A 20,040-nucleotide genomic window follows, 5' to 3' on the forward strand; every position below is an offset into this window, starting at 1 on the left:
TGATCACATTCTGTTCGTTTATTTTTAAAGCTGTTTAAAATCAGCGCTGTGGTTTTGAAATACGATGAATTGATTTAATTAGTGGTTCCCAAACTTTCACTTGCTTCCACCCGGAGCTCCTTGTCACATTTCAGACGGCTCTGGGTTGTTTGGAGAGTTTTTCCTTTGAAATTCTCACACGGTTATAGAAAATGTGAATAAATATAATCTGCACAGCAGAACTTGGTATTATTATTACTCATGCTGTTATTCAGCTCTAGTTCAAAAACAAGAGCCAATCGGTGATTTCAGTGTTTTTCACATCACAGCTGTTAACAATGAACGTGTCACTTCGTTAGTCTCCACCTCTGACTCACGCTCAAGCCAAAGTTCAACAGAAACAAATGAAAGCCTGAATTTAGTGAGAAATTTGTGCCTGTTTCTTCAGTAATGTGTGTCTCCGCTCAGGTCGGACGTGTTCAGTCATGTCAGATGCGATATCCGCCGGCCACTGATGGTGTGACGTGAAACTGAACACACACACACACAGTATTGATTAATCATCAATCATCTATCAGCTCTTTTGCAGATTCATTTATGACTCATCTGTGTTTGAATCCACCTTTTGTTTTACTGTTGTGATGTCTCACTTCCGAACAGAGCGGGTCAGCGTTAGTCATTTAACTGCTGCCTCACCATCAGAATGACGTTATTAAAAAATGCTCTTTTGTCACCTCCGCTTAGCTGACCAGTCCAGACGGGGGTGTGAATGTCAGAGAGTCTGGTCAGGACAGTCGGGCGCAGCCTCCCCCAGCGAGCCGTCAGCTGACAGGTGTGGGAGGAGGGGCTTTCCATGTGTGAGCGTCCAGCAGAGAGTTTTGAGGAAGCACAGCGACCCTTTAATAATGTCACACAATCTGAGAAGGTTCTGCTCGAAGGAAGCAGCGTTAAGATGAGTTTTTGTTTGATGTCCGTGCTGACGAAGAGAGAAGTCAGTGAAGAGCAAAGGCCACAGTTATCTGAGGTCCTTTTCAGGGGAAAAGTCACATTTTTCCCTCAGTGAGGTCCAGCGCAGGAACAGAAACCCACCTCCAGCCCTCGCTGGTTAGCGGTCAGTTAGCAGCTTATTCGCTTTGCTCGTGTCTGGGAAGTGAAAGTGCTGCAGCAGCTGCTCTGCCGGATGCCAGGATGCTGTCGGGTAGATGGAGACACCTGATCACCTTGGTGCACGGCTGCATGCGGTGCAACAGCTCTGCAGGGAATCCTCTATTTACAAAGTCTGCCTTTAGAAAGGCTCGCTGATGTTCAGATGGAGGAAGAAGAAGAAGAAGAAGACATGTTTTCACAAGAGCGGGGACTCCCCCCAGGCAGGGAGTCCCCCGCCAGCAGAGAAACATGGCAGTAATTAGTGATTTTCTGCACCAGTAAAGCACAGCATTTCTATCCTGGTAACAAAGCACGAACACAGAGAAAGTCCAATTATTCTTCTTATTATAATTAATTTACAAAGATTATTTTTCTGGTGAGATTCCAAAAAATAAAGAAGTTCTGGACACATGCGGTGAAAATGAGTTTCTGTTGTTCTGTTAAACATCATTTCACTTGACAGAAGGCTGCTGTGAGTCACGCTCATGATGTGAGTCATTTTTAGTCATCTCTGGCTCTTGGTTATAAAATAAAATGCAACTCAGCATGATTTTGCTGCAGTGTAATTGTAATTGCAGGCTGTTTAGAGCAGCTGGAATATGCCTGTTTTACTCAACCGAGGGTCTGAGAAATGTTAACAAAATGTCAGAGTGTGTGTTGAGGTTCATAACGTTTACACAGTGTGTGTAACAATGGGTGGGACCAGATGTTAAAGTCAGAGTTGTTAATGTAACATACGGCCGTCCACAGCGGCCTTGTAACACGCAATGTTCCATCATCCACTTCTAATTTAGATTAATTAATCGCAAAGCGTGTCGTTAATTGGGTACATTTTTTTTATTGCTTGACAGCTGCAAGCTGCAAAAACACTTCCCAGGTAGAGATTTTGATTGAAAAGTCTGTTTAAAAATTGCACAAAGATGATTTTGCAACAAAGAATAGAAGCATTAATTATGTTGATGAACTCAAAGGAAACCTGTGTAGTTACTGGCCACTGGGGGCGCTGCGGACTCATGTGTTAATCAGTTGTTCCCTGCTTTGTTTGCATGATGCAGACCTCCGCTGGCACCTTGACACACATTGGACTGAACTGTCGGTGGTCGGGTTGTGGGTGATGTAGGCACAAGGTTCTGACCGGTAAACACAGGTGAGGCGGTGCAGGTATGAAGAGTACGCCCTCCTCTGGGCAGGGAAATATCAGTGCACATCATGCAGAGTGAGGCTGTGATAAATCAGGCTCCAGTCTTTCATGTAATCTGTGGTGGTCACTGCAATCTGAGACTTGTGTTCCCTGACTTTAGCCTGTAAGGCAGAGCACCAGGACTGCACCACAACCCGCGAGCCTCACACATAATCAGGCACAAACAACTAGAAATAGTAAAAACCACCTGACACTGATCACACTGACGGCGTTACGCCTGCGGCTTTCATATCAGCTTCTCCAGGCCGTCGTTTAATTGGAGGACAATGTCCTAACCTTCACAGCTGGACACATCGTGCAGGGCACTGACTCCAACGCTGCAGCTCAGGTTGAAACTGAAAGCTCACTCTGATGGAAACAAGTCCGAACAAAGCTGCTCCTGTGAGTCTCACCCAGAGTAAATATCGTGGCAGGGGAATCCTCACTCTGCTTGTAAAGAGACGTGCATGAGCTGGCAGCTGTTTTAATGCTGAACCTTTCGTGGCTGGCAGACGAGATGGCGCGGCCTGTGGGGGTGAATTGCACACGTTGGAAAAACACTCGTCATTATGTGAAAATGTCAGTGGGAGATTTTGTTTGATGTGATGCAGTCATAGGTCGCAGTGGTGCAAGATGTAGTGGCCTGCCTGCACCGTCAGAGATCACAAACCACCCACAAACACAAACACATGGACGTTTTCTGTCACTGAAATCAGTACTTTCCTTAAACAGATTCCTTTAAAATATTAACATTCATGAAAGTACAAATATTTCAAACAGCTTAACATCAATTCAAAAGTGTTTTATGAAATGCAGATGGAAAATCTACATTTTGAAACAGGTCAAACGTCTATCTGTCACCTGAAACTCCAGAATGACTTTTGGAAACTTAATTCATTTATTGTTAAATGTTAAGTAAATAAATAAATTTCAATCCATTAAAATATTTAATCGCGATTAATCACATGAATGTCATAGTTAACTTGCGATTAATCGCAAATTAATCGCACATTTTTATCTATTCTAAATGTCCCATTAATTAGCATTTTAATACTCTTATCAACATGGAAAAGTGGATCGGCTCGCTTTGTGCAAATGTTTTTTACTGAAAACAACAACGTGTAGTGTTAAATTTCACACTAACATTCTCACTTTGAGCTGTCATTCACATTTGAATGAATCAAATCTCACACAATTTAATACTGTCAATAAACAGATGACAAAAAAAAATAATATAAATAAATACTTGGTTACAAAAAGCCCTTCAACAAGCCTTTCTAAGGGATCAAAACAGAGTGATACAAAATAAAGTTACAAAGGTCACATCATTGTAAACTAGGACTCAGCCCATAGTGCAGTTAAACCACGGCTGAAACTTTCCTTTCTTCAGTTTCCTCTGAACATACCAGCAGTCAGACTGTGATGCTCTTCTGTTTATTCACCGGAGGCTGATCAACCCAGCCGCTTATTTCTCTCCAGAAAGAATGAGCATTACTTGTCTATGGTTGCAGTCAGCTTGTTCTTAGTTGTGGTATCCACATGCCTCTGTGGAAAGCATCCATTGTTGCCTGGTTTTGACGAGGAGGTGGCAGAAAATTCGCATTCGCCGTGTGTTTGGCCATCAAGTGGTGTTTCAGACTGGATGTGCTGCGGTGATAACTTTGTTCACACCGACAACACACACAGATAACTTTGGTCTTGTCAGTCGACTCATCTGGCAACTCTTTGAAACTAAACTTTCCATTCAGAATCTTGTTCGCATCCATTCCGGCGTTTCGCGCTTGACATCCACACAAACCGCTAGCCTAGTTTTTTACAGCTAGCAAGCAGACAAGACCAAACACGTGCGTGGGGCGTGCCTATTGTTCTGTTTCCGGCTTACAATCGGATCCTGTAGTTTTTCTTACGTTACTAGCAGTGGCCACAGCTTCTAAAAAGATACAAGTTCACAAAGTCACAAAGAGCGTTAATCGCACGATAAAAGAAATGACGGCGTTAAAATTGATTTGCGTTAACGTGTTAATAACGCGATATTTTGACAGCACTGAAATAAACAAAAAACTTTGGCAAGTTGTTTGAATGTTTACGTTGTCGAATGAAAGATGATCAAAGGTGCTAAAAAAATGCATTATGGGTGTTCTTGACCCTGAATGTTCAGTCTGGGAATCCTCTGCGTTGCTCCACGGGGCTGTTTGAGCGTCGCAGTCTTGTGTTGTCTTGACTGCCGCTTTCATTATTTATCATTTTATATTGCAGCACAAAGACTTCAGTGTTGTTGTTAAGTGTTTGCAGGAAAGAGCGGAGCGCCTTCCTGTTCCAGTCGGCTGGAGAAGCCTCCTCGGCCTGCCTCTCCTCCATGTTTCCTGCTCTCTGTGCTCTTTCTGTGTGCAGTGACGTGGAGAGTGCGTGTCTGCAGATGTGTGTCCAGTTTCAGGCGCAGTTGTTTGTGTTCTTTGTCAGCGATCTGTCACTCGATCACTTTGTTGCTTTCACAGCATTTCATCTCCTTTTCTTGAGATTGAATTGTTATCGCGGCTGGAGGTTGTCAGTGGGTGGGTGGGTGGTTTCAGCAGCTGGCGTGTGGTTATTTTCTTTGCTGAGCCCATTGAGCTGCAGTGTGTAGAATGAGCAGGATACTTTAACAGATAGTGGGAAAGATGTCATCACACCTGTTCCTTGGTACGTCATCACACCACAGCCGTTACAGCCGCATCAGATTTTCCACCCAGAGAAGCTGATTGAGGATGACATCTGATGAAACCAACACAAGGATGTGAATTGCCTCTTAATTGCTTGCATGCATGCATGACACGAACAAAAAAGGGACCCACTCATAAAAACACTGCTCCATAGCGCTCCTAGTGGTCAAAACCTCCACAGGACGCCTTTAAGACCATGAAAATGTGTCAATAAGGGGTCAGTCCTGATAATAAGTCATTAATAATCAGTCATTGTCAGTGGAGCCGAGATTTAACTACAGACTGAGCTGGCAGAAGAAAAACAACAGTGTTATGAAGAAATGTGCTGTTGGTTTCAGTCTTTCTCTCTGGGTGATGAGTAGCTCTCTGGCTGAACAGTATGTGTGAGTGGAAGTTTCCAGGAGCTATTTTCAGTTTTCCCGCTTCGCTGGGTCGATGGAGATAAGTCTGTATTTATGGTTACAAGGAACACATGAGTTGTTTTCAGGGGAGATGCTGGAAATGAGGGAGTTTTAGCAGGAGAAATGTTTGTCTCCAGCAAATCCAAGCCTGGGAACATCATGCAAACACTGGATTTTCTAAAAATACCGGTCCACATAAGTAGAATACAACAGTTTGTTCAGTGCAGAAAAGAATTATTTGGCTGCCAAGTCACGACCAGCTCCTCCTGCACTGTGTCAGGTTCAGGAGAACCAACTGAAAAGTTGAGCCTCCACATTTTAAACGCTTTTTAAACATTGTGCAGATGCAAACGCTGCTGAAACTGGAGAAAACAAGTGCATATTTGTGGCAGCGGGATGGTGTGTGTGTGAGTCAGAATAAACTACAGTGTGTGTGTTCATGGTGATGAAGGAACATTGATGTGTTTTATAGCTTTAATGGAGTTTTATGGGACAGAGGAAGAAGATCTATCAGGCTGTGATAGAGATCCAGGTGACCAGACATGCTTTAACTGTCGTGCAAAGAGCAGATGACGGCTGTGTGACGGCACATAAGCTTTTAAACATTAAAGACACTTCCTGCAGTTCCTTCCTTCCTGAAGTTTGAAAGGGCTTCTTGGAACAATGAGAATTCCTCCGTAAATGAATCACCACATTACATAAACATGTGTAATTACCTCAGCACTGGTGCAGATGATGGAAATTATAGTGATATTGTAGTTTGTTTTTTTCAGAAGTCTGAGGGCAATTTGTCATTGCCTTCTATTTTCCAAGAGAAGGCCAAAGATAACATAACGAAATGATGATGAGAACTAAAAAGCTTATTTTAGAAACACAATGAACCCGAGAGACTCTTGGCTCTGAGGAGATTTTTTCAGCTCACTTGCAGCATTTATCCAAGCTGTTTCCAGCTTTGGGCACTTTAGAAATAATCCTAAAGGGATCAGCTTCCCCCCCCTCTGTTGTCCATTTTTCCACTTTTGATGGAAATAAAAGAAAAGCAGAAGTGGAGAAGAGGAAACAACATGTAGGGAAAGGTCAGAAGAAGACAGAAGGTTTGTTCGATGACGGAGCGTCACATGAGAGATATTTCTGTATTACAAGCTTCAGTCATATTTTAATCACAGCCAAAAAGAGCTTCGGTGTGAAGTCATAAGTCTTCTCTCATATTCTCTGAGAAGAGTAAGAGGATGACCAGCAGCGCCACACGCTGACCTTTCCTCCACCCACAGCTAATCTCGCCATCACTACTGTCCATCCCCTGACTGTTTATTGCTCACCGAAGACCGTGACCTTTTGCTCTTACTACTGTGTGAACTGTACAAACTGCCAAGACATGCTGCTGCCGCTCGTTCCCAGACACACCTTTGAAATTAGCTTACAGGATGTATTCATCTATTGTTGGCCACTAGGGGGCAGAGGAAGTCAAAAACAAGCAGACAGAGACACACTGCATGTCTTCATGTTCGATGTTTCCCTGCTTCAGCACGCCTCTTTCAAACGAATGCTTCTTCATCAGGCTTCTGCAGGGCTTGATGACGAGCTGATCTTTTGAATCGGGTGTGTTGGCCCAGAGTTATAAGATCAGTGATATGCTGACCTATGCCCCCTGTCATGTGACGCTGTAGCATCCAAACGTGGTTTACATAAGGCTTAAGGCACATGGAGCAATCATTCCTGAAAAAGGCTTCTACTTCTGTGTGATTCTGAAACGCTCCCTGTGCCACTGAATGCAACACAATCCCAAAACAAACATGCCATTGTGGCCACAAAGTTCCATTTTAACTTCATCAGTCCACAGGACTTGTTTCCAGGATGCATCCGGCTTGTTTACATGCTCCTTTGCAAACATCTGACGCTGAATTCTGTGGTGAGGACGCAGGAAAGGTTTTCTTCTGACAACTCTTCCATGAAGAGAAGCACCGCTGCAGAGTCTGCTCAGTCTTTATGAAGGTCTTTAACAGTCAAACATGGGTTTGATTTGTCTTCTTCAGTTCTCTCAGAAAGCTTTCTTGGACCTTCAGACCTCAGCTTGACCTCCGCTGCTCCTGTTAACTGCCATGTCTTCATTACATTACAAACTGATGAAGGGTGACCTGAAACACTTTCTTCTCATTGTCTTCTGCTCTGTGGGCATCAGTTATTTTAAGTTTCAGAGTGCAGGCGGCGGCTTAGAGGAGCCCATGGCTGCTGATTGTTGGGACGAGTTTTGAGGAGTCAGAGTGTTTATAAAGCTTTGGAGTTTGCGTCGCCTGACCTTTCCTAAGGATGACTGTGAACAAGCCATGGACCCGTCGAGCTAATGAAGGTCTGAGACCTTTGTAAAAGTCATCTGAGAGCTCAAATCTCTTGGGGTGCCCAAACGTTTGTCTGGTGCTCCTTTCCTTCTTGCCAAATGTCAGAGAGGATATTTAATCTTTAACTCTCTAAGTTTTGGAGAACATGTCGCTTGTAGCAACATGAGTGATTAACGTTTTTGTGGTTATGTGACTCAGACATACTTTAAGACATAAAAACTCCACCAAAAAGATCAGTTGTATACAATTAAAAAAAAAAAAAAATAATAATAATAAAAATTGGGCCAGCAGCAACGAACAGGGAAAGACAAAGTGTGCTGTTTCACCAGGTGGCTGTGATTAATAGACACTGTGTTACTAATCACATTACCTGGGAAAATGCCTCAGACACGTCATGCTGATTTGTGGTCACTTGCATTTTAACTGTTAACTTTAAAGGAACTGACATCTTCAGACATGAGGAAATATTAATAAATGAAAACCAGACCCAAGTTCACCATGAATGCGCTGATAGCATTGTTTGAGAATGAGCTTGTTTGATTTACTGTGACTATAAATGAATTCCGTTCTGTAGTGAGGAAACATGACGTTGTTTATTGTCAGTCCTCATTTCAATGCTGCATTAATTAAGAAGGAAAGAAAAGTGAATCTACTGCTGAATAATAAAGGGCGTCTGAAGCAGCCAAGCACTCTGACGGAACGATTCCCATGAAGCCGTGATTCAGTGTTTCTCATGTTGTTTGACATCACGTGGAAAACATTTGTCTTCATCTGTCTACATGTAAACAACTGATACATGTGGATTTGGTTACTCAAGATGTGAACAAAAAAAACCAAAACATTTCCCAGCTGGAGATCAGCAGTATGGATAATGAGGGTCTGTTCAACGTGTAGCTACAGCTAGCAGCCGGCATTTCTGAAACTCAACAATTTTTCTCTTTCTAGTTCCATTTTAACCCTGCCGACATTTGATTGATTAAGTGGCATCGTAAATTGCGACTTACTGGTGTGTTTATCTCAGATTTAATGTTTTTTCTGAACCTGAAGGAGCCACAGACCACATGTACGAGGTGGTAGCTTTCATTTGACACTGAAGATAAAGATAAATGCCTCAAAACATGACTTGTACCTGGGTTATCCATAAATGTTTTCGTATCTCATGCATATCATAATATAAATATAGTATTTAAGGATTGCGGTGAAGCAGTCATCATTGCATTCAATGTGTGTTTATAATGTTGTTGAATCATTATTAATAAACAGAGCTACACTGGAAACGTGCTTATTTACTCTTGAATTACTTACGAGGAATCATAAAATTCCCATGAAATGAATTCTTTGCTTCCGTTATCTGTGCTCCTGATGATTTCCAACCAGTCCAGCATGCAGAGATAAGTTCATGTGCTTATGAGTCTGATGCTTGTTGCATAACATTTAATAAAAGTAAACAGTGTGTGAGTCATAATTGAGCAATCCTGCAGTCGACAGATACAGACCAGCTGCTGTCAGTTAGCTGTACCTGCCCTTTTGTTAAAGGTCAGATTAAAAATCACTGATCACTTTAAAGGCCAGATAGGCGTATATACAATTTCTCTCCATTACACAGAGTATCTGCAAAAACCAGTTAACCCCTCCCATCATGGGAATAACATAGTCCATACAAGCAGTATCACTGATAGATACTGAGAGATAAGTATTCACATCACTGTGTTTCTGTAGGGCGCTCAGGCATAAAGTTGAACCTGGCTCAGCTTTTGCTGTAATGCAACGTGAAAAACATATTAATTTGTACTGTGCTCATGAAGGGCAGGTTGCTTGAACTCATTTGTGGCCATGTCTCGTTAAATGGTTTAGTCGAACAACAGAAAGAAATTATGCTGTAATGGCAACACATTTGCAGTCTCTCAGGATTAAAATAAAGTGAAGTTTTCATTAAATGCCAATTAAGATGCCAATTGAGAATTGAAAGTTACATTGAAGAAGAGTTTGTTGATTGCTAATTGGATGGAATCAGATATAAAATATAAAACAACATCATCTGCATACATTCACACACAGAAGAGACTATTTAATTTAGAGACAAGGTGAACAGGACTGGGCCCAGAATTGAACTTTAGTATTCAGGTATTTGGGGGTTTTAGTATTTATAGATCAACAAATCATTACATGTTTTTCAGCCCTGTTTCAGCCCGTATCCACAGTCAATAACCACTTCCTGTCTGTGTCTCTGCAGAACGCCGAGGATGAGTCAGAGTGGGTCGAAGACCTGCTGAAGCTCCATTCGGCCCGAGTCCGAGACGTGGAGATCCTAACAGGACTGGACCTGTACCGGTCTACCAACCTCACCTACACCAGCACCCTGAGCCTAAAAACCTACCTGCACACCTTCGAGAGCGACGACTAGACGCACAGAGAGACAGACACACATACAGGATGTAGCCCCTTGTAGAAGTTCTGCATTTTCACTGCATGCTCGCTGCACAGCCGACGCATCGTCGTTCCTGAGGAACTGCCCCAGAAGTGCTTGGGAAAGCCAGCAAATTTTTTAAATTCGGAAAGATTAAAAGACCGGTTTGGCAAGTCGTAGTTTGGAAGATTACAACAGGATTATTCAATACCACCCAACAAATCTGGGAGAGAATTAGATAGCACAGGAATGAGGCAGGATGTGGGACTTCCTCGACAGCTGCCACCACACTTTTTATAAATCCACCCACACATTCCCATGCCAACATAAAGGCCCATATCGATGTTTTAGCCCCTTACAAACACTGTGTACTTTCCATTCTTACTGACCGTCCATTGCATGCTGTAGAATTTAAACATTTTTGAATGTGTCTTTTCTTCCTCATAAAAATCACTGATCACTGTCTCTGTTATTTTTTGTCTAAGTTATGAAGTCGTTGTGAGGTCTCATAGCAAACTGCACTCTAACTTACACTCAGTTTTCATGCTGTGTGGAAACACAAAGAAGCCAATGGCTGCCTGAAAAAATGGAAAAATACATTCGAAAATCTGAAAGTCTACAGCATGGTTTGCAAATTAGCAGTGATGTAAAGTATTTGCAGTTAATGGGCTAAAACATGCAAGATTGCTGGCATAGTTCTTTAAAGGAATAGTGTATTTTTTGGGAAATGCACTTATTCCTTTTCTTGCTGAGAGTTAGATGAGAAGATTGATACCATACCACTGTCGTTTCAGCAGCCTCTTAGCTTAGCTTAGCATAAACACTGGATACAGGGGCAAACAGCTAGCCTGACTGTCCAAAGGTAACAAAATCTGCTTACCAGCACCTCTAAAGCTCACTAAATAACGCATTATATCTCTTTTGTTTTGTCCAAATAAGTGTATTTTCCAAAAATGTCAAACTAACAACACGCCATCTACTCATAAACCTGCAGCAGCACACAGGACTGGTCATGTGAACACCAGGCTCAGAAATCATCCAGAGAAGCCTAAACTGAGCCCGTTCATGTGGTTCACCTCCTTTAGGATTTTCATGACTACTGAGAATGGTTTCCACATGAACATATGACTATTGTCCTTTGTGGGTTACCATAGGTATTTACTGTATGACTGAGGAAAGTCGAACATTATTTTTGATGTAAAAATAATGCTGTGGTGTGGCTGTGTGGCCTGAACTTGGACAAAAGTCAATACAAGCAGAACACTGACCAATATAAACCAGTTACACATGAATTAGGCAATATGGTAAAGGAATAATGTTAAGAGTGGTGGGCCGGGACACCTCGCTCCTGTTTTTGAGGCCTGCTGACAGCCTGTTTCCATCAGTGTGTCAGACAGTTGTAGAGGGTTCAAGTGGAAGGTTTCATTGTCAGTGTACAAGTTGAATGAAATTTCCACTGAAATGGACAGAAGCAACAGTTAAAAAGGAAAATAGTTCATTTCTAACCCAGGTGTGCACCCATGAACATATCCGCACAGGTAATACACACACACACACACACACACACACACACACACACACACACACACACACACACACACACACACACACACACACACACACACACACACACTAACAGTCTTCTCTCTTTCCCTCCTTTTGTCTCAGCTGATAAATCTAGGTGTATATTTTTATACAATTTTTCATATTTATTACGCAGCATCTAATCATAACAGCGCCTAATGTAAAAGACCTGTCCCTGTTTACTGAGATTAGATAGAAATAGACTGATGTAGAGCTTGTTTTCAAGGAGGTGACGAGACTGATGCTGCCTTAAAGGAGTTTTTTTAATTTAAGAAGAAACTGGGTTTAAATTTCATAGGTTTTGGTCTGGTAACATTTTCCTCAGCAGCATTGTTGTGGAAATGAAGCCACACCACAACACAGAGGTTTACAATATCAGTCCCTGAAGCGCGTCTGAAGCATGTCCAGTTTGAAATCCAGTTATTTTTCACGTCACCTCGACTGCTCACAGCGAGTGGAAGTGAAAACTGGTTCTTAACATTCCTAAAATGCAATGCGAGTCTGCATACATGCAGAGCTATGGCAAGTCTGGTAGGTCTAACATACAGAGACACAATGGAGGCTTATAGTGGACATTATAATGAGCATTTTGATATTGACATTAATATTCACTTTCATGGTGATCCAGCTGTGTCCTTTGGTCCCAGTGTCTTTGAAAAAGACAAACATAAGAACCAAAAACAGATTTTCCCTTTAATTCAGGACCACAACACTAGTCTCATTTTCAGTTTGTTGTCACTGTCACCTCATCTCCTCTTTCCACTTCCTGCATTCACACTCTTAACTCTGCACATGCAAAAGCAGTCAGAACCTGTATTTTTTCATGTTTGGTGTTTTCGTAATGTTACGCTGATGAGTTAACGTAGCTAGCTATCAAAGGAATCAGCAGAACAGAAAAATAATCCATATAAGTGAATAAAATGACTTAAGAGCTTGCCAAACTGTAGCTGAAACCATGCATATTCCAATAGTCTTTCAAATAAAAGCTGTAGAGAATTGGAAAACTTGAATGACTGGAACTGACTTCTTTATTAAGATGAACAATTACTGCTTCTGCAAATGATTGGCTGCTGCTGATCAGACGTGTTTCTGCAGTTGCTCAACCTCAACTCTGTTGAAAACAAATTGTCTATGGTTCATGTTTCAGTGTGAAGGAGCAGCATTGTGCCATCAGCAACCAATAACCAGTGAGGTGCTTCCATGTTCAGCTAATCAGCTGTTCACTCCACACATTCAGTGCTCAGCTTCTTCACAAAACCGTCACTATTGCCACAAGAAAGCATACGTTTGAAGGTCATACTGCAGAGCCTGAGGCAGCATGAGAACCAAGACCTCCACGGACTGAACCAGCAACCTTCTGGTCAGAAGCCTGCTGATCCTCTGACCCGTAAGAAGACTGTGAGGCGGCTGTCGGACTGTGACTGAACTGTATGAGATGCAATGCCGAACAACAGAGATGCCACACAGTGTCCTTATAATCTTTGCACAAAAGCTGTAACAACCCTGAGGATCATTTTTGATGTGAATGATGAATGAAAGGACTTTCCTCATTCCTCACTGCATTACGTCACTTCAGCATAATCACAGTGAAGGGAAGAATCCTGCCTCATCTGTTTCCAGCACTCAAGCCAAAGCTCGTCATCCTCGCCCATTTGCAGACAATATTTATGCATTCCTCCAGTTTTCTGTGTTTACTTTTGCGGTATCATCGAGGTCGTGTAAATCCATCATGACTCGTGTTTAGAAAGAGTTGCTTTAATCTCGAGTTGACCAAATACCAGGAGAAAAAATCTCGTCCTTATGGAATTCTTACCATATACAATGACCAGAAGTCGCTCTGTGGCAAAGGAATTTAGCCTCCACAAGTTTTTTTAAGAAACAGCTGTTTCTTGAGCGATAGGGCGACGTAACCCAGGAGATGCCTGAAGTCCATGTCAGGCCGTGGCACTCTCCTGCGACAGCGATATGTTATAAATGTCAGCAATAACATCAACTAGCTGATTGGTGCACGGCCAGGGACGTTATCAGGACACTGAGTGGGAGAATAATTTTCTCAGAAGTCGGGTTTCCAGAGGCTGAAGGCATTGGCTTGAGACCATCACAATCCTGCTTTGGTGCCTCTTAGGGTTGAGGCGCAAATCATTGATCCAGATCTACAAGCGATGCAATGAAAGAGCCCTAGAGGAATGACTTCTGTCACAGCAAACAGAGGAATTGACAGTATGGTAGCGTTGTGCCTCTAGACGAAGGCTGAGAAAGTTTTACAGTAGACGACTCAATCGAACTTTCATATACTCATATTCTTTAGGGCCATTTAGACAATCTACCACATTTTGAGTTATGTACGAAGAACATAGCTGCGACTGATCTGTTGCTGAGGTAAGTCATATCAGATGCAGTTTGAGGTGCCACGTCTTCTCAGACATTGTTATCACTATTGAAGGGACAGATAATGCCTGAGAAAGCAGATCCTTCACAGTAAAAGTTTCCCTCTGCCATAAAGCTGAAAAGTTCACTGTTAAGCGGCTTATTCTCTTTGAAACGCTGAGATTCAGGCTTTTACAATGTTACTTTGTCCCTAATCAAAGTTCATGCAATTGACTGTTCTACCACCAAAATGTGAAGGAACATCTTTTATCTGCACAACCACCCACTGAGCCTGTTAACAGCAGTGAACTGACTTAGGCTTAACTGTCTTAAGCTAAATGAGCCTTTTGGATCGCTAACAGCACGTTCAGGCTAACAGGATCCATCTCTAAAGTCGAGATTGTCACAGTAACCTCCACTTTAACACAAACCTTTGACTGAATGACCCACAACCATGTCAGGCAGGTTATCTTTGTTTTTGTCCAACAGCTGTGATTATTGGTGCACTGTCTTTAAAAAAACAACAACAACAGAACAGATGGTGCCATAGAGGTTATCATACAGCAGAACAAAGATGTTTTTAAGGTTGGTTGACAGACTTGGAAACAAAGGCTTTTGCTTCATTTATATGGAAAATTCACAAAATCTAAATAGCTAATGACAGTTGACCGTTGGAATTAAAAATAAATGTTTCTGCCATATTTGTTGTAATTTTGTTGATTTTCTGGTAACGTTACTTTAAGGATTTAAAGCATGTAACATCTGGATCAAACTGACATTTTGACGCACCTCAAAAGGAAAGTTTCAAGACTCCATAGCCATGCTATTGTTTGCTAACATTATCACGTTAGCTTGGATGTGGTTAATATACATTTAGCATGCTCATATTAGCACACATTGGGATAAGACACAGCTTGTTTTAAGCAACAAACTACAGCCTCAGTACAATTGCTGATTGCTGAAATACTCTGTATCCTGCCTGTTGAACAATGTCCTGTCATCCATATTTACATTAGGTTACATATTCTAACATGTTAACACTTCAAGAGCACTAAAGAGCTCATTTGAGAACATGAGCTTGTTCCTGCATGGTACAAATTTTTAATCTGAGAGCGTGAGTTAGTGATTTGTCTGCAAACAGTCGTTGACATCTGCCAGGCTTGAAACTCTGGAGGCTGATTTTTTAGGAATTGGGAAGCATCCTACCAATTTTTACATATCCAACTGTCCAAGGTACAAGCCTACCAGAATTGCCATCCACAGCTTTATAGCTTTCTTGCTATGTATCTTTTGTAATTTCCCTGTAAAGCACATTGATCATCTGTCTGATGTTGTAAGGTGCTATATAAATAAACTTTATTATTATTATTATTATTATTATTATTATTATATGGGTATCTTTATTGCAGTGCCTGTCAGAATTGTCTCTCAGTGCAAAGGTCCTGAATTTCCATGTGATCAGGACTTATCAAGTTAGTTGAGCTATCAAGGCTCAAGGTTTCTGATGACGCTCTCATAACCTGTACCATCCCATCCTCTTTGATACAGTGAATGCCTTGTTACTGTCAGACAACGTTTCAAGGTATCTCAACATCACAGTCCATAATCAGCTACAGTTATTGTAGCTAATCTTAATACTTGGAATATAAACCAGTAAACAGCTGTTATCGACTTTCACAGCAATCACACTGTCTTCAATTGGTTGTTTGAATCTCTGCATGGTAGCCGTCTCTTTACTTTAAGCTAATTATTAGCCACACTTGACCTTTTCACCTTGCAAGTACAGTATCAGGTGAGTTTCTGGAGTTGAAAGTGTCAAAGCATCATCATCTGTGGTTTGACAGGCTGAAAGGACAGAAACGTGAGGTTATCTCTGCATTGTGGCAATCATTCACTTATCCACCGCTCACACCTAGTCCAGAGGTCTCCTTTTCTACAAGTACAGTAACGTGTCTCATTCTGTCCAACTGTCTGTCTGTCTGTTTGCTATGAGAGTGTGACTTCGCTGTAGCCATGGGTCGAATGTCGGAGTCAAAGAAAAAGAACATCATTGTGAGTATTGGCTTTGGTTCTGAACTGACAGTAACGGGAAAAGGCGTGATGCATGGTTGCAGACCTTTTATGCAAATTAGGCTTTTACAGTTTAATAGAATGCAGCAGCTGTGCTTTGGTAGGCACCGCTGTTGAACCTCTTCACACACAGTTTCAGGGCAAATTGTGAAATAGTCACAAAATTTGATTTGTGTACATGGACACAAATTTTCCATTTTCATGACACCGAGCACGACTTTGGTTTGGTTGGATTTAGGCGCCAAAGCTATTTTCTGAAAAGCAGATTTAGGAGAAGATTATGGTTTCAGTCACTGTTGGCTGTTGCTTTCACACAGAATCAAACTCCAATCTCCAGCAGGGATTTTCCCCTTTATGCCATGTTTGTCTGAAAGTATCATGACTATTAGAGGAACTGTCCTGCTGCTGGGCTGCATGGGTTTACATGGGACCCTCAACCCTGGTGGAGTGACTGCAGTAGAACTGATTTAAAGGGTCACCAATGTAGAGAAACATAAGAACACAGCAGGTAAGGTCAGTACTGCTCATTTTATGTCACTATAAATTATGAGTAACTATGCATGTGGGTCTCTGATCATGACTCTGCTTCAGTCTGTGTTGTGGAAAATCGACTGCAGATGGATGAAATAACCAAACAGGGATTTCACAGTGTGCACTGCAGGACCATTCCCAGCATGCACACCGGCAGTCTTCACGATGGTTTGATGCCAGTTTGTCGTCAGAGTTCGATCTTTTGTGTGGTTTCAGTCCAGTTTGGCAGCCAGCGTCGAACATATTGATGTTGATCTTGGTGTATAAATACTGGATCAATGGGCTCAGACGAATGAATTTGTTGCCTTCTGAAACATTTCATGAAAATGCACAGATGAGAAAACAAGCTGTCATTTCTGTTGTTGGAGAAAGAAAAAAATTAATGGACGGCACATATTTTAGCAATTCCTGTACGTCCTGGAAACTCTGGAATTGCTCCAAGCTGTGTTTCCATGAAGGTAGATACACCATGCCAATGACTGCTCCCTCCAATACAAACATCTGCAAATAGTTCCTTTGAGGAACAAACATTTGACAGTTTTCCAGCCCCCACCAGCAACAGACGAGGTGGAAACATCCACTGCAACAGCTTTAAAACAATTACAGCTGTAAGAGCATCACACTGTATCAGTGACGTGCTGCAACAGCACAGGAATGTGAAAGACGAGCAGGAGTTGGACTGATAGATGTGTTTTATGTAATCAAGTGAAAAAGCCACTGCTGGCAAACCTTTTGCTTTTCTCCTTTGGCTGCCATTCAACGACACTCCTCCGCCGCTCACAATAGTGTTTGACCTTTGTCTCACGTTGGTTGCTGGCATTTGACAGTGAGTGAATCAAAGAGAAAATGGTTTTGTGGTTATCAAACCTGTCTCGTCCAGTAAGGTGAGGACCTGTTTGTGCCAACACACACTCTAAGGAAATCTATTTTTGTGTCTCTTCTGTGTGTGTGTGCGTGTGTGTGTGTGTGTGCGTGTGTGTGTGTGTGTGTGTGTGTGTGTGTGTGTGTGTGTGTGTGTGTGTGTGTGTCACAGATCGGTGTTCTGGCTGTGTCGCTTGTGGCCGTGTCACTCGGTCTTGGACTTGGTCTTGGACTGAACAGAGGAGGTGCTGTCACACACACACACACACACATGCACGCATGCACGCACGCACGCACGCACACACACACACACACACACACACACACACACACCTGAAATGCAGGTATTGCACTGAATCATCATTTCCTACTCAGACTCACACTTTACACTTTTTATGTGGGCTGCCATGTATCTCCCCTGCGCTCCAACTCTTCACGCAACTACTTTTCAGCTGACTCAGTAAAGTGACTCGTCATTTTTGTGACTAAGTCAGTGAAATGAGAGTTTATGCCCAATGATGGGCAGAAGACGTCCATCAGCCACTAAAATGGTGTGATGTTCACATGTTTGCAAACAGTCACATTTAATTTACTCCTGCATGGAACAACCACACTGATGGTTTGAGTGTTGCCGTTGAAAGCCAGCTGCTTGCTGTCAGATATTGTCTTTTATTGAGTGTATGTCAATTTAAAGATGGCAGAACTCTGACAAACAGCAGGTCACAGAAACTGTTGCATAATTAGCATTAGCCACATACCGTAAAAAGCAAAGCTCACTGAGCACATTTAGCTGTTTGTCCATTAGATCCACAGATGAAACGTGGAATTTGAAGCAGCCTCTTGAGCATCTTTAGCTTTAGCGATGCCATTATATGGGGGACTTTGTGTTAGTGCATCCCTTTCAAGCTTGAACAACCTCTATTCTTACTCTCATTTGTCTAACAGCAGAGAGGTGAAGAGCCAGCTCAGTCAAACTCCCGGCCAATCCAAAAGCAGACAAAGTGGTGGATGGTGGGTGGGGCTGAGGCAGAAATGAAAAATGAAGCCTGGTTGCTGAAACTTAGCGGCTCGCTGTCACTCAAAGCAGCCATGCCCTAATTATGCATTGCTTTAAGTCTTAATATAATCAAATGAGTCCATATTTAAAAGTTCACACCCTGCACAGTCACGAAAAGGGAAATTAGCTACAGAGACCTAAACCACTTTTGTTCCAAGCTGTATTTTTATATGGGGGTCTATGGGGACTGACTCAGGGGATTGGGGTGGCTGTTGCTCTCGAGGTAGAGCAGGCGTCCACTTAGCAGAAGGTTGGTGGTTCAATCCCTACATGTCAAAGTATCCTTAGGCCAGATACTGAGCCCCCAAATGCTTTCAGTGCTGTGCCATTGGTGTGCGAGTGCTAGCCACCAGTGTGTGGATGGCTGACTCGTGTTGTAAAAGTGCTTTAAATGTGTTCTTAAGACTAAGTTCATTCACCACTTACGTGCTTTTGGAGCCAGCCTCAAGTGGCCATTTGAGGAACTGCAGTTTTCCAAGCCCTGGAGGGAGCTGCTTGTTCTAAACCCCAAAGATAAGCCTTTATTTCTTTTCTACACGCATGCATATCAGTGTCCTGAGTCAAAGCTGAGTGAGGTCTTCTGCTCTTCTTTGCTGCACGTTTCCATCCGTCCATGAGGACGAACACAAAGCAAACAGCCATAGCTGAGGCAGTCAGTCATAATGAAACTGTGATAAGCCATACAGCACAGTCCAATCCAGTGCAGCATGCACTCTTCATTGAGGGAGAGGTCACACATTATTGGTAAATCGTCATGTTACACGTTATTACTGTAGGGGTTAAAGAGGCTGCTAACTGTGAGCGCTGATCACATCGCCATGGCTAACCCCTTTACAGCTCTTTTATCGCCACGTTGTGCTTAAAACTTGTTGAGTCTGTGGAAACTTTTTGCAAGAGGAACATCATGAAGGACCCGTGGAGTAACATTTGGGAAATATTTGCACACCAGAAGGCTGCCAAGAGCCGAGGATTTGGTTTCTTAATCTATATCACAGGAGATACTGACAGTCCACTCGTCATGTTTTCTGTGAGTAATGAATTTATTATGATGAGTTTGGATTGAATAAATGTCCTCCATGAAAAAAGTGGGAAAATATTTCACTCTCTGCTGTTGATTTTTTTTTTTCTTTTAATGAGGTCAACATGCGGCTTGTACTGGTGCGATGGCTGAAGCCTCTCAGAGCCTTGTGATACAAAGCCGAGGCTATCTGCATAGCTTGATACCACTGAGGCTGAGGAAGAGGAGCAGATTGTCTTACTGGTGTTGTTTGGCCTGTTAAGTCTTTAATCAGTTCATAGCTGTCTTACATGCATGGTGGCGCTCATGGTAATGCTGTGCTTGTGTCTGAAGCTCTGTGTGGGTTTTATTGTCTTCTCAGCTGTCCTTTAAACGAAACACGCGTTGTCTTGGCATAGTAAGTC

At 42.4% G+C, this 20,040-nt stretch overlaps 1 protein-coding gene across 1 annotated transcript in view; it reads left to right on the forward strand.

Annotated features, from left to right (window-relative positions):
• The window catches only part of enpp2l (ectonucleotide pyrophosphatase/phosphodiesterase 2-like), a 33,748-nt gene extending 21,006 nt beyond the window's left edge, over positions 1-12,742 (forward strand). The window contains exon 25 of the mRNA XM_070984244.1: positions 9,975-12,742. Within this exon, the coding sequence (XP_070840345.1) occupies positions 9,975-10,145 (171 nt within the window). The 3' untranslated portion in view covers positions 10,146-12,742. The remainder of the gene's footprint in view (positions 1-9,974) is intronic.
• The last annotated feature ends 7,298 nt before the right edge of the window (positions 12,743-20,040 follow it).

Source organism: Chaetodon trifascialis, chromosome 17 (assembly GCF_039877785.1).
Source record: "Chaetodon trifascialis isolate fChaTrf1 chromosome 17, fChaTrf1.hap1, whole genome shotgun sequence".
NCBI lineage: Eukaryota > Metazoa > Chordata > Actinopteri > Chaetodontiformes > Chaetodontidae > Chaetodon > Chaetodon trifascialis.